This window comes from Lontra canadensis, unplaced genomic scaffold (genome assembly GCF_010015895.1).
Source record: "Lontra canadensis isolate GAN:19392208 unplaced genomic scaffold, GSC_riverotter_1.0 scaffold36, whole genome shotgun sequence".
NCBI lineage: Eukaryota > Metazoa > Chordata > Mammalia > Carnivora > Mustelidae > Lontra > Lontra canadensis.
This window is the reverse complement of record NW_022631030.1, coordinates 5,527,962-5,542,358: the sequence shown is the minus strand read 5'-3', so window position 1 is coordinate 5,542,358 and position 14,397 is coordinate 5,527,962. Positions and strand designations below refer to the sequence as shown.

The 14,397-nt window shown below is 51.2% G+C and overlaps 1 protein-coding gene across 1 annotated transcript in view; it reads right to left on the bottom strand.

Moving 5' to 3' along the window:
• The window catches only part of GRIK4 (glutamate ionotropic receptor kainate type subunit 4), a 416,257-nt gene that overhangs the window by 150,512 nt on the left and 251,348 nt on the right, over positions 1 to 14,397 (bottom strand). The window contains exons 5-6 of the mRNA XM_032868748.1: positions 7,626 to 7,723; positions 2,963 to 3,128 (exon numbers count right to left, since the gene is read on the bottom strand). Coding sequence (XP_032724639.1) covers positions 2,963 to 3,128; positions 7,626 to 7,723 — 264 coding nt within the window. The remainder of the gene's footprint in view (positions 1 to 2,962; positions 3,129 to 7,625; positions 7,724 to 14,397) is intronic.

Genomic DNA, 14,397 nt, shown 5'->3' with positions numbered 1-14,397 from the left:
CCATCCTGAGAGTCTCAAAAGGTAGCCTTGTGGCAAGGCTGGGTGATCTCACCAAAGGGGCCTCAGGGGCCACGGTGGGGAACCCCGACTCTCCCCATTCGGGGGCTCCCAGGACAGCATGCCTGGACCCCTCACCACATCTCCCTTCACCCACCAGCCTCATTAGAACTAGGCATGTGCAGATGTCCTGATTTTTTCTCCCATGAAAGAAAAATAATGTAAAACACAATACAACTCTACTTGGTCTAAAACCTGCTTATTAAAAATCTACTTTTAGAAAGAAAGAAAAAAGGTGGTAGGATTCCCTGTGGAATGGTCTCCGTTATACCTAATTTTGATGGCTGAAAAATAGAATTAGATGCCTGTTTCTAATTCAACATGCGGCATCTCTTGGCCCTGCATTAATAAGGAGGACAGAAGCACGTTTCCTCCCCAGCTCTGAGCTGCATTTCCCTTCAGCCCCTGATTTCTTCATCCTTTGATTAGATTTTAATCCTCTTTGCCCTTGAACTTCTCCCACTCTGCCCTACCTTCCTTCCCTGGGCCCCAGGAGGTGGGGCCCGGAGTCACTGGGCAACATCAGTGGATGAGTTCTTCAAGAAGAGGTAGCACTATGTGGTTAATGAGTCCCGCCTGGGCTGTGGCCTGGCGCCTCTGGCTCTCATACAGGCTCATCCTCTTCAGAACTGTGTCTATGCTCAGCCATCCTGCACCCTGCTCGAGGGAGCAAGGGGGACATGCTGCTCCAGAGAGATCTCTGCCCTTCAAAGGATACCGGACCTGCCAGGCGGAGCCTGCCCTAAGCCACTGCTCTGAAGTTGTCCGTGCAGATGAGGAGGACAGAAGGGGCGGTGAGGAACTCCTGACTCAAAAGACCTGAGTTAGAGTCATGGTTTGCCACATAAAAACCAGCTGTGTGACCTCAAGTGAGTCCCTTAACAGCTCCAAGACTGTTTTCTTGGTTCTAGAATCACTAGGAAGGAGGGACATAAAATGGCAAAATGTACACGAAATGGCAAAATGCCATCTGCACAGGATTGTATGAATGTCATGCATGTCAAGGAAGGTCATGATTCTAAGGGAAAGAACCCTGCCCTACGAGGCAACCAAATCAAGCGAAGAGCTCAGCACACAGTTGATGCTCAGCAAACAGGGGAGCAACTTACTTGCCAGGAAGAGCTGAAGCGGAGAGAGCCCTATGAGCAAGGGGGACTGTGGCTAGACACAAGAAAGAACTTCCCATCAGGTTGCTCAGACACTGGACCCTGCACTGAGGAAGGCAGCAGGACAATCTTTGCTGGGAGAGACTGATGGCCTGTCCTCTGTCTCTTAACATTCCTGCTGTATGCGTGGGGCACTCTTGTTGAGTCCTGCCTGAAAGGATGTGGCAGAAATTTCCAAGGGGAGAATCCTTGGCTCGGTTCCACCTTACAGGGGTTGGAGGATGCCACAGGAGGAGGGCCACCTGGTGGGATGCCATGGTCCTCAACCCCATCAAACACTAGCATCCTGTGGTCTTCTCGATCAGTATCCCTTTGGGACTTATGGTCAATCCTACTTGGAAGAGAAGAGGTAAATAGTTGTTTTGGCCACAGGACAAATCAGTGTATCTGTGCTAATGTGTGCCGTGAATCTCCATGAGGGTGAAAGTGTTTATCCAAACATTCCTCCCCCACCTTTTTTTTTTTTTTTTTTTAAATTTCAGCCACAAAGCAGGGCTATCCAGTAGAACTCTCTCTGATGGCGGAAATGTTCTGGGTCTGCGCTGTCCGTGGGGAGCCAGTGAGACCGAGGAATTGGATTTTGAGTTTGAGTCAACTTTGACATGGGGAACTCCAATGCCTCCAAACCTACTGGATCATTGTGATAATTAAATAAACGATATAAAAAGTACACACAGTTGGAGCTCAGTTACTCTCTGGGGTAGCCCGGAGTAAATCTCAAATCTGTGTTTATGCAAGTAAGTGAATTGAATGGCCATCACAGAGAGGCAGTTGGGTGCAAATGCCTTGTGAAGAAAGTGGTTTTGTCCCTCAGCTGGAAGGGGGTTGTTGTTTACAGTTGCTGGAGGGATTCCATGGTGGAGAAAGGACTCCAGTGGGCAGAGCAGATCTGAGAACCCATATGAACAGGAGCCCCGACGGAGAGGACATAGGTCGGCCAGTGCAGCCTGCCAGGACCTGCCGGCGAGCTGCACAGGATGCAGATGCCTGGGGCTCAGGCACAGGGCCCCAGGGACAGGCAGGGCCCAGCACCTGCCTGACCACATGTGGGTGCACAGCTGTCACTGGGAGCACACAGATGCCCAGATTTGTTAGAAAATGCTGGCTCAAATTAGCTAAATCTCATAAACACTAAATTTACGTTACAAATTGTCTAAGAGTCAGAGAAACCCAATTTCTAAAACCTGCATTTGCAAAAAAATGCTTTATCAGGCATTGCCCTTGGATCTTGTTCCATCAGCAAAACCCGCTCTCCAGGGGAAGAAGCTCTTCAGCCCATCAAGTACAAAATGCATCCAATTTTACATTTTCCCTCTCTCTCTCTCTTTTTGTAGATCCTTCACAATGAGATTGAAAATGTGGGAATTGAGTTTGCAGATGCAAAAAGGCTTGGATGTTGGCCAGTTTCCCTGTAACCCAGTTCTCTGTTCCTCCCATGTCTGGCAAAGGGTGTTCCTGGACGGCGCTCGCTCTCTCTCTCCCTCTCTCCCTCCCTGTCTCTCTCTGTTTCTCTCTTTCTCTCTCTCTCTCTCTCACGCACGCACGCACGCACGCAAACAGCCAATGACACGTGGGAATGCCTAAAGCTGCTGATCATCACCCCCACCAGCAGAGGGAGCCCTCCCCTTCTGGGTGGATCCAGAGCCAAGGGCAAAGCCCTGGGGGTGAAATCCACAAACCAACCAGGACTGCGAGGGGCGGAGCCGCGGGGGGGGGGCCGGGGGGTGGGGGAAGCTTACATTCTGCTTTGGCACAGATGAGGCAGGCGGTGGTACAGTTGAAGAAGTTCAGGATCCCAGCGACAGCCACGCTGATGTCCGTGTTGCTGGGGTGGAGGTTCAGGGTTGTGAATCGCTGGAACTGGAACTTGATAAACTCCTCGGGCGCCACTTTGAAATGAGGGACCTGGGAGGAGGGGCAAAAACAGGTGTCCGGGAGGATCCAGAATGAGTGCAAAGGAAAGCAGGCATGAGAGAAACGAGGCTGTGGACGGCGGATTCTTCTCGGGAAGGCCTCCGCCACACTCCGGTGGAGACGGAGCTTGCGGGACTCAGGACACCCACGCCGGAGGAAGAAGGCAAGAATGCGTCCTGCACGATGCTTAAAATAGGAACACCCAGGATGAGAAGCCCTCTGGCCGGAGACCTGTATAAGTGTGCTGTGGACCTTGGCATGGGGGACTGTGGCCCCAAGGGGGCAAAGTCATAGGTCTTTATTCTCAGAGCAACTGCCCGCTGCTAGGCAGCCAGACAAAAGTGTCTCGAAGCCATAATCCTTACAATATTTTATTGGTAGTTAATAAATCAGAGCAGAGGCGGCAGAAAGAGAAAAACACTGCCCTGGGGACTAAGAAAGGAGCCCCATCAGCCCAGCCTGGCCGACAAGTGTGTACAAACCAGCTCCCAACCAACGTCCTGTGTGACAGCCTGGGATGGGTCCCTCTGCAGACACACACACAGAGTGGGGAGTGTCGCAGGCTGAGAAGCCATCCAGAGAGCCTCCAAGTGGAGCCAGGTAAATAAAAACGTGCTCTGGCTTCATTAGGACAGTGTCAGTTTCCCTCTGTGTCTGTTACCGACATTTCCGGGAGGCACTGCCCCTGCCTCCTACCTCTCTTCTCCCGGGAAGAGATATTAGCAGCCTCTGATGCTGTTCTATCAGTGGCTAAGGCTATCGGGTAGGTAATAGGAAAGTTAAAGCGTAATAAGCTGCCATCCACCTTGATTTTATTTTGTCACTCTCATCCCTGGTACCCGGAGCCAGGAGAGCTACCTGGTACCTCTACTGGAGATGGACTCAGGAAACCTCAATGCACATCCTCCCGTAGGACCAGCGCACTGCGGGAGGGCCAAGTCTCAGCGAGCATGGGTTTGGAAGGATGTTAAAGCAAGTAAGACTGAGGGTAGAGAGCAGGAAGAACTTCCTGGTGGTGAGTTCATTGGCTCTGAAAATGGGTTATTTAGAAATGACAGCAGAAATTTTCTTTTCTGGGAGGATGTTGAGATGGTATCTATAGGATTCTGCTACCTTGTCCTACTAAGATTCTGGGAGAGAAAAAAATTAAAACAAAACAAAAAGATTCTGGGAGAGGTCATCCAGAGACCAGAGCTCCTCTGAGATTGGAGGCAGGGGTGGGGAGGAGGGGAAGACTTAGTAGACAATAGGGAGAAAATTCCTACATTCAACTAGGATTAACCCTCGAACCACAGAGAGAAGGCAACCAATGTTTTCCAGCAGAGACTAAAAAAATGCAGTCCTGGAGAGAGCCTGGTGAGTTACCAGAGAAGACTTAGAAGACTAAGGTTGCTCTGAGGACTGTCATAAAGGGTCTTTCTTCCTTATATTTTCCACCCCACACAATCTGTCTACAAAGAACAATAAATGCAAAGGAAAAACAGGTCACAGAGGGCCAAGATGGAGGCCAAGGCCAGGCAGGGGAAGGGAGGCTGGGGTGGCCAGGCCAACCGGCTTATACGTTTGAGCATCTCTGACCCAGGCCTTCCATGTGTGGCCATCCAGGCTGCAGGGCTCCAGCTAATTCACCCCAACAGAATGTACCCTTAGAAATACCTTTCAAGCCACAGACCCTAGAGATGGATCAGGAAGGATACTCAGGCAAATGAAGGACAAATGGGTTTTACAGGGTATACACTTGGGTTTTCAGCCGGTTCTGCTGTGTGATTTGGAGCCAGTTGCTTAACCTGTCTATGCTTCCTAGCACGGAGACACCAATGGGTGCTTCATGGATCTCTGGGAGGGTAAAATGAGAGCCTGCTTGTGGACAGCTTAGGACCTAACATGTCATAAGTGTCCCAGCAATGCCTTCTCTCCTTCCCTTCCCCCTTTCTCCCCAAATCTTGGGGCTCCTGAAAAAGCTCTTGAAGCTGTCCCTGCGGGGGTGGGGGTGTGTATGATGAGGGGCTCCTCCAGCAAGTGGAGTCGGTGGGACATCTCCAGCACAGCCCGCCACCTTGAAGGCTGCTGGAAGATCGGCTAGCTGCTCTAATGGGCCTACGCAGGGAAGGCCCAGGCCAATCCCCCTGATTCTCTCTCTGAAAGAAGATCAATCCAGAATTGATCTGCAATTGCAAATGCATCCAGCAGTCCCGTCACCATCACCATGGAGGTGTGTGGGGAAGGAGAGGTGAGGCAGAACCAGCCAGCCACAGGGCTATAGAGATGTTAGCGGCATTTAAAGGAACGGACTGCTTGGTGAGAACTCCATTTCTTCTCTGTGGAGCGGAGGGGAATCAGTGTGAGCCAGTTCAGCCTCATAAAATATGAAAAAGAAATGCATAATCTGAACGGAGAGGAAAGGTTGTTCAGGAAGGGACATGACCAGACAAAGGAGGGGGAACCGTCTGGCCGTTCCCTGGGCAACGTGACCTGGCTGGCAGGTCAACGGCACAGGGGCCAGAGTGGCAGGGTCGGGGAGATGGCTGTAAATCAGGGTCCCTGTCTCTGGCCTGAAACGCTAAACGGGGTTAAGGGAAACGTGTCAGCTAAGATAAAACATCTACTGAAGCCCACGAGGAGGCCATTGTGGAATGGGGGTTGGGGGATGACCGGAAGGAATGGTGAGGCAGTGTGATGGGGGGCGGGGAGGGAGGAGAAAGAGGAAATGGGGAGCTGAAGTCTTGGCAACCTCACTTGGTGAGGATCCCAGCGGCTGCTGGAGTAACAGCCTGCTACAGATCTGAGTGCTCCGTGGAGTGTGGCAGGAAAAATTTAAATTAAACATCAGCTCCAACTTTCCGGGGCCAAGGCCTGTGAGAAGGGGGTGCAATGGGGGCCGAGGCTCCTCTTTTGGCCTGGGATGGGTCAAGAGTCATCTTTCAGGACATCTGAGGGGCTAGGGATGGGGGCTGTCAACAGAGACCTGGCCCGGGCCAGAAAAGGCTCAAGGGGCCCAGCCTACAGGGCAGTGGCTCACCCTAAGGGAGCAGAACCAGCCACGGGACTGGGGTAGGGCTGTCCAGCACTTCAAAGTGCAGGTCCCGATTCTGAGAGTGGGTTCATGAAATAGGGAAATTAGCTATTCTGCCCCAAGCGTCAGGGACTCTTGCCAAGCCTATGGGTCATAAAGAGAAGTGGTGGTGGCATCAAGGGAGTAGGTTCCCAAGTGGGTGGGATAGGGACAGCTTGCTCAGGAGGAGTCTGTCCTGAAGTGGGTTTGCTCCTATGTCTAGAATCAGATCCTCCCAAAGCTAATGTTTCTGGAAGGCTGAGCATCCAGGCTCCAGGACAGGTGCAAGCTTGATCCTTCCTTCCCCAGGCCCTCTGCCCGCCCTCCTCCCCGGCTCCTGAGCTCTCGCCCCCTACCACCAAGCTCCATCTGTCCTCAAAAGACCTAGCTAGAAGGCCCTTGAGGCCAGAGAGAGGCTGAAGGGACACTCTGCCACTGTATCCCGGGGATTTCTATGAAGGGGAAGATGGATAGAAGTTAGAAGCCAGGAAGGATTCCAGCAACGAGCTAAACAACAAACAAACTTCTGAGTTCGTTTTTTTCCAGGGGAAGAGGAAGGAGAGAGCTGATGGACCGGGGAGCAGGCTATTACTCAGAAACTCATCCCCGACTGTCTTTATCCCCCACAGAACTGGAGCCAGAGGAAATGAACTCCACACTGATGCTAGAGAGGCTCCAGCCCGAGGGGACACCTGAGGAAGATTTCTCTGACTGAAGAAGTAAACACGGAAATTGGTGAATGGGGAGGAAGATTCTAGAGGATTTATAAGACAGAGGTTTCCAACTTTATTTTAGCAATAAGATGTAGCAGTCCCAAAGGCATTCTTTGCCAGAATCCCAGTGTCGAAACAAATAGTCTCAAAACCTCCTGAGGAGCTCAGACTCCCGCCCTCTTGGTGGCCCCTGGACCACTATCCACCACAGCCTCTCCCCTCTCCCCACCACAACCAAGGGGCCCTCTGGGGACTCAAAGACCCAGAGGTCTTTGAGGTTTGAAAATCCTATTACAAGGGTGCCTGGGTGGCTCAGTGGGTTAGGCCTCTGCCTTCAGCTCAGGTCATGATCTCAGGGTCCTGGGATCGATCCCCGCATAAGGCTCTTTGCTCAGCGGGGAGCCTGCTTCCCCCTCTCTCTCTGCCTGCCTCTCTGCCCACTTGTGATATCTCTCTATCAAATAAATAAATAAAATCTTAAAAAAAAAAAAGAAAATCCTGTTACAAAACCTCTCCTCTGTGTCCCCTCTACCCAAACCACCTGGAGAAAAGAAAGCGCCCAACAAAGGACCATTTCTTTTCAATGTTTGGTTGTTGTTGTTATTGGTAACACCCACCAGGCCCAAATGGGCTCTTCCAGACCTTGAGAATCCATGATATTTTGGGGCCCGAGGCACAGGCTGCCAGCCTGCCCATGGCCCCCCAACCCCATAGGGCACTCACCTCCTTCTCCCCGCAGATGTTGCTGATGATGGAGCTGGAAGCTGGGCTGGACGAGGGTCCCAGGACAGCAACCACCCCCTTGGGGAGGATCTGACACACTGCAGCCAGCATCAGGACAGAAGGTAGACAGCGGGAAAGAAACAAGGCACTCATCAGGTGGGACAGGGATCAGGTGCCCTGCCTGGGTGTCAGGTTCAAGTCCAACCTTCACCTGTTGGACCCTCACCTTAAGCCCCACCTCCACATCTCCCCCTGCCACCTTCCCATCCTTCCAAACCCTGTGCCTCTCCTTTTCTGGACTATAGGACTCCGGGACAGTTTTATTGGAGTTTATGGATGGTATTAAATGAGGAAATGACCCAGGTTATGACAACATACGGCCACAGCCAACAGGGAGTATAAATTGTCTTGGCTGTCACTGAAGGAGAGAGGCTAATGGCGGGAACCTGCAGACTCCATCCGGTCAGGCCTGCAGGGTGGGTATTGGGAGGCACAGCGAGGCACGGCTGCCACAGGGGTGGAGGGCCCCGCTCACGGACCAGTCACCCGCCGTGCAATCTGTTAGCTTAGCAAATATAAAGAGGAAGGGGAGGGAGAAAGGCAGATAAGCAGGGGTGCAAAAGGAGGGGAGGATGACACAGACAAGAGAGGAGAAGTCAGACTCTGCTAAAGCCAAAGGGAGTAAGGGAGACATAAGAAGAAAAAGAAAATGAGAGGCAGAAAAAGAGAGTGAGAGGCAAGGAGGAGGTCTCCTGTCTCAATACCACCCTCTGTCACTCCCGTTCTCCTAGACCCCTGCGTGGTGCACCTGCTTCCCTGTCTGGGGCTTCCCCATGGAGAAGGAGCCCTTCCTTCCTCTACTGTACATTCTCCTGTCAAAGAGCACCTCAAATGTCTCCTGCTCACACCTTCCCCAGTTCCTTTATGTGGAATTAATCTTCCCCCGGGCACCCGAGGCCCCTGGTCTGTCCCTCTGAACTAAGACACTTGCAAAAGTGTCTGTTTCAGCTTATTGCTTAGGTGACTTTCAGCTCCCACCAGATTTCAAACCCCGTCAGGGCACGAGCTGAGCCATCTTTCTCTCTGAATGCCCACTCCTCATCACCTCAGTGGCCAGCACACGGTTTTTTTTTGTTTTTTTTAGGTGCCCAGCCCATATTCATTGGATGAATGAGTGGATGGATGGGCTGTGTGGTCAGGAGAGGAGGAGAGAATCTCAGATTTGTAAACACTAGCGACCAAGAAAGGAGGGATGAGAGAAGAAGTCGGAAGTTCTAACATACAGAATCTGACATAATTCTCAGGACATACATCGTGATATCAGAACCCAAAAGCTGCCCCCGGGGATATGCACTGACTTTCCCTGACATGCTGTAAGGCATTCTTCCCTGCAAAACTCAAAGCTTGCCTCTGGACACATTTTCCTCCTATTCACATCAAGAGTAAGGCCGAGCCATTTCCCAGGTTAGTAAACTGAGGTTAAGGGATCAGTGCAAGTTTCCTCTCGGAGTCAGCCGCAAAGCCACCCCTGCTCTTTCTCCTAGGGCACGGTCCTCACCATTGGCCCACATGGCCAGGCAATCTCCCTCATAGGGTACAGGCGGTGGGGAGAACCTCAGAGTCCAAACCCTAGTGTTTATCACACAAACCACAGATCTACAAGCTCTTTTCCCGGCCTGAGGCTCAGGCAGGGATCCTGCCATGCCACGGATCTCAAGAGAGGCTGGGTGCTGGAGGGGACTCATCCGCACTGTGTCAGAGCCATTCCCAGTGACAAAGTCATGGTGAACAGGCCCATCTCCGAAGAGGGCTCTGCCCGGTTCAAGCAGTTTCCCTGTAAGTTAACCCACGTGATCTCAGCCAGCTTCGTTCCTACTGCCTGCTAGACGTCCGAGGTCATCGGCCGTCAGATGACAACAGCTTCAGGGCTGGATCTCAGCTCCTGATTTTACCAACAAGGAAAGAGCATCCAAGGGATGTCCAGTGACTCCTGCCAAGTCATGCACCCCACACAGGTCAGAGCTAGTGTCCAAATTCGAGTGTGCTGGCCCCTTCCGGTCTGGTGCTCATTCTGTTCCCTCGAAGCTGCCCACCTCCCCACTGCCCGCCTCATGCATCCCTTCCCACCCCTCTAATCCAGGTCCCCGCCCCATTTCTTTCTACTGAATCTGCTCATCAGGGACTTCTTAGTGATTCTCACCCTACTCTTTACAGCATTTATATCATTGCTGATGATGGCGTTGCTCCTTTGAATTTCCTAACACCAGCCAGCCCTGATTCTTGCCTGCGTCTCTGGTCAGTCTTCCTCAACTGCCTTTGTCAGCAACTCTCCCTTCTCCACCTGCTAAATCCAGGTTCAATCCGTGCCTCCCTATCCTTGGCAACGTCACCCTTGCCTTGACCTCCACTCTCATCCCTGCCCAGGTGATCCTGCACTCTGACCTATGTTCTGGGTTACAAAGTCTCGTTCCAAACACCTGCCAGACATTGCCACAGGGACTAATCACGTCCATGGCAGAGAGGGAGGAAACACAGTCATTTAGAACGTGGACTCTGACGCAAGACTGCATGGATTTGAGTCCTGGCTCTGTCATTTCTCGCTGTGAGGCCCTGAGCAAGCTACCAAACCTCTCTGGACTGCTCCCTCATCATTGGAATGGCGATTCTAACAGTAGGGGTGGTGGGAGAATTAAAGCCAATTGATAGACCCAAAGTGCTTAGAACGACATTGACATGCTACACGGCGTTCTTATGCCCATGCAACACGTGTGCCAGGTACTTAAAATCTGATTTGACAGTCATGCTTCTAGGAAGAAGATTCAGTATTTCCCCTCTTTACAGATGGGGAAATGGAGGCTTAGAACATTGACAGAACTTGCTCAAGGTCCCGGGTAATACAGACCAGAGCTGGGCTTGAACTCAAAGATTAGGCAACAAAGCCTTGAATCACTGCACTCCACCCTGCTTAGCTCAGCAAGCTCCCAGCAGAAGTCCCCTGTGACTTTCCCTTGGCTTCTCTCACTGAACCCACACACTGTACCCCACAGGCGGCTGGGTTCTGACCCCCTGACCTGCTCGCCCACCGTCCCCTCCTTTCTGTGCTCATTGTGACTGTCCTAAGTCCGTCCCCTTTTGCCACCTGACTCCTAAGGGGTTTCTCTCGTCTCCAGAATTTTTCACTTCCCACACATTCTCCAGACTGTGAGACAAACTGTAAACCTAAAACATAGGTGTGTGGCCGCTGCAGGGCAGAAAGCTGGTCTTACCTACATCTGTGTTCTCCATACCTCGCAGAGGGCCTGACTCGGGGTTACGTGCTGGATAAAGAGCAGGTGAACCACACGGAAGCCTGCTCAACATTTTCCGTGGGAAATTGGAGATAAGCTAAGGGTCCAATCCTAAGGGAATACTTACCTAAAGTGTGGGTCATATACCCACATGAAATACTGCTTAGGTGTTTTAAATGCTTCTGAGCGGTTTCTAACAGTATTAAAAATATTTATGAAATAATATGAAAAGAAGCAGGATATAAAATTATATGTAGAGAGAAAGGAACACTGCAATGAATTAAATACAAAAACCAGTTATGAGCTCAGGAATGACCAGAAGATGTTACAAAAGCCCACATTTCCTGAATGCTTTTATGGCCCATTCTATGCACTTCGTACAAATGGACTTACTTAGTTCTTAGAACCTGATGAGATTGGAACTATTACTTCCTTCTACGGACGAGAAAATAGGACAAAAAGGTTGAAGGTCAGAGTCAGGATTCCCACCCTCAGTCCCTGGGCCCGGGGTCAGCACGCTCAGCCCGGTACTGTGCAGCCTCCCTTGGCTCACAGGCTGGACGTTCATGGGGACTGCTGACTCGGAATGACTTTCTTCCCCCTTTTCTTCCCCTTTACTTTTTATAATGCATATGTGTTCCTTTCATAACTTGTCATAAGAAAAATTTCTTCTGAGAACAAGTAAAACCCAAATGTATGGGATCTCCTCAAGATACTACCTTTCCAGAACTTTCTCCCATTTTGCTTCTGGCTCCTTCGCCGGGCTCCTTCCTACTTTCTTTCTCAAGCCTGTTCCCAGTAGCTCTCCCTGACCCAACCAGGGATTCTTAACCTGCTGCCTCAGATCTGGGGGTAGAAGTCAGTGGTCTGTGAGCAATTTGGAGGGGGGAGAAAAATGACATCACTCTTTTTTCTCCTAACTGAACTCTGCCATTTCCTTCCATTTTGAACATAGGAAATAAACCACAGTAAGTTACCAGCACCTCTGACTTTGTCGCCAACAAACATCACAAATGTTTTCCTGCCACCCTGCAGTGCTACAGATAATCTCAGGGGATCATTTTATTATTATTTCAAAATCAGGCTAGCCGTTGGACCTGATGCTAGGCTTGGCTATTTAACACATTAATAAAGAAGCACATTTATTTATATATCATTAGAAAAGTATTTTAACTGTATTTTCATGTAACTGGTTTCCTTGGTCATCCTATCTATTTTATTTCACTCATTTTAAAACACTTTTCTGTGGGGGACCTGGGTGGCTCAGTCGTGTGAGTGGCTGACTCTTGGTTTTGGCTCAGGCCATGATCTCAGGGAGTCTGCCTGAGATTCTCTCCCTCTCCTCTTGCCCCCCCCTTGCCTGAGCATGTGCTTTCTCTCTCTCTCAAATAAATAAATAAATCTTAAAAAAAAGAATAGAAGCACTTTTCTGAGAAGGAGTCCATTAGCACCATTAGCACCCCCAGACCATGGTCTAGGCCCTCTCTTACCCTTCTCGTTTGGCAAACTCCTATTGATCCTCCAGTGCCCAACTCAGGTCTTGCCCCTAGGTAAGAAGAACCCTCCTCCTCCTTCTGTGCACATCGCTCTGTGGCTCTGAGTCAGCCCTACACTGGCACTGCTGAGGCCCATCAGCTTCCCTGTTCTCTGAATTCTTGGCCAGCTTCCACCCCAAGCTGGTTCATTATGTTGGGCCTCAATAGAGAGAAGCTTCTCCTAAAAATAAATTCTTATAGAAGGCTAAAATCTCTTACTCCCATTTCCAAAAATCCAAAAGGCTCTGAAGCTCGATGGTTTTCATCAAGTTCATTTGGTGGCAAATCTGATCTATTAAACAGATGTGAGGCTATTTATAGTATGTGAATATTTGAATACAGGTATGCTGGGGGGTTCTGCCCCAGGCCCCACCTGGAGATATGGTGTATGCACCATACTTAAGATATGGTGTATGCACCTCATGACTTTTCCAATATATGGAGAGTTCTAGATTCTAAAAACATCTAGCCTCGCAGGTTTGTGGCATGTGCCTTCTGTTCTGTGTCCATCACCCACCTCCCACGCCGGACTGGGAACTCCTTGAGGGCTCGGGTCGCATCTATTCGACTCTGGCAAAAAGGAATTGCTCAACAGATGTTTGTTCAACTAAATTGAAATGATCCGGTATGATCCAATCCCCATGGCCCGAGGATTTCCTGGGATCTGGGAATCACTCTCTCGTTCCCTATGAGGTTTGCTCTGCACAACATGAAAGGAAACTGTCTATGAAGGGCCCCGGCTCTGAAATTTCGGGAACGCAGACAGACATCTGCGTGAGGGCCCTGAGCAGTTTGTGGAAGGGACAGGAGTGGGGGGGGGGCACATTCTATCTCTGCCTCCCCGGGAGCCCGAGAGAGAGGGAATGGGGAAACATGAGTGACATTGCCATGGCAACAAAGTTTCCCAGCCAGCGGAGGCACTGGAAGACAAGGGTCAGTGAAGGTGCTGGAATAAAAGACCACGATGGGGTGTTATAAGTGTGTGGCAGGGATTTCTTCCCCCCAAGATACCAGCTCCAGCCTGGAACCCAAGTCCTTCTCTGAGTCTTCCCAGGGAGAGGAAGGGTCTGGCTGTGATGCAGACAGTACAGAGGGGTTAACTGTGGGCACCACGGATTCCAGGCCCTATAGGGCAGGAGTGGCCTCCTGGGGCGGGGTGGGGGGAGAACACTTCCAGGGAGCTACTCAGAGGCTCCCTGACCCCCTGTGGGGGACAGGGCTGGCCATCAGGGGCTGAAAATGAGGTGCGCCAGAGGGGGATGGGAGAACCCAGAGTCCTTCCCATCACCTCGATCCACCTGGAAGAACCGTGTCCTCACCTGAACCAGAGCCTGTGGGAGTGTGCTCCATTCTCAAACCCCACCAGAGAGCGGACAGTGGACTGAATGGGGGGGGGGTTGTTGATCCCCGAGCTGAGAAAGGGGACACAGGAGAGCGAGAGTGTGAGGCCTCTGCACCTTCATGCCCCGTGGTGGGGGTCTCCCTGGTCAGAGAGTACAGAACTGCCATCAGCCCCCCGTCACTAATGATATTCTCTTCCAAGCCCTCAGCCTGGTCCCAGACCACCATGAGAGCATGTATTGGGGCGTCCCGGGTGCCAGGCATTAGGCTGGCAGACACGCTAGCTCCCTGAAGCCTTGTAATCATCCCGAGAGGAGGAGTCACTGTAAGAATTCCTCTGCTACTACTGCTACTGTGTAAAATTTATCAAGAGTTCACCCTATATCCGGCACCACTCCAAGTCTTACAAGTGCCTCATCTCATTTAATCCTCAGAAAACCAGGCTTCCTGGGTGGCTCAGTCGGTTAAGGACCTGCCTTCGGCTCAGATCGTTATCCCAGAGTCCTGGGGTTCTGGGATCGAGCCTGAGCCCCAGGGCTCCACGCTCAACAGGGAGCCTGCTTCTCCTTCTCCCTCTGACCCTCCCCCTGCTCATGTTCTTTCACTCTC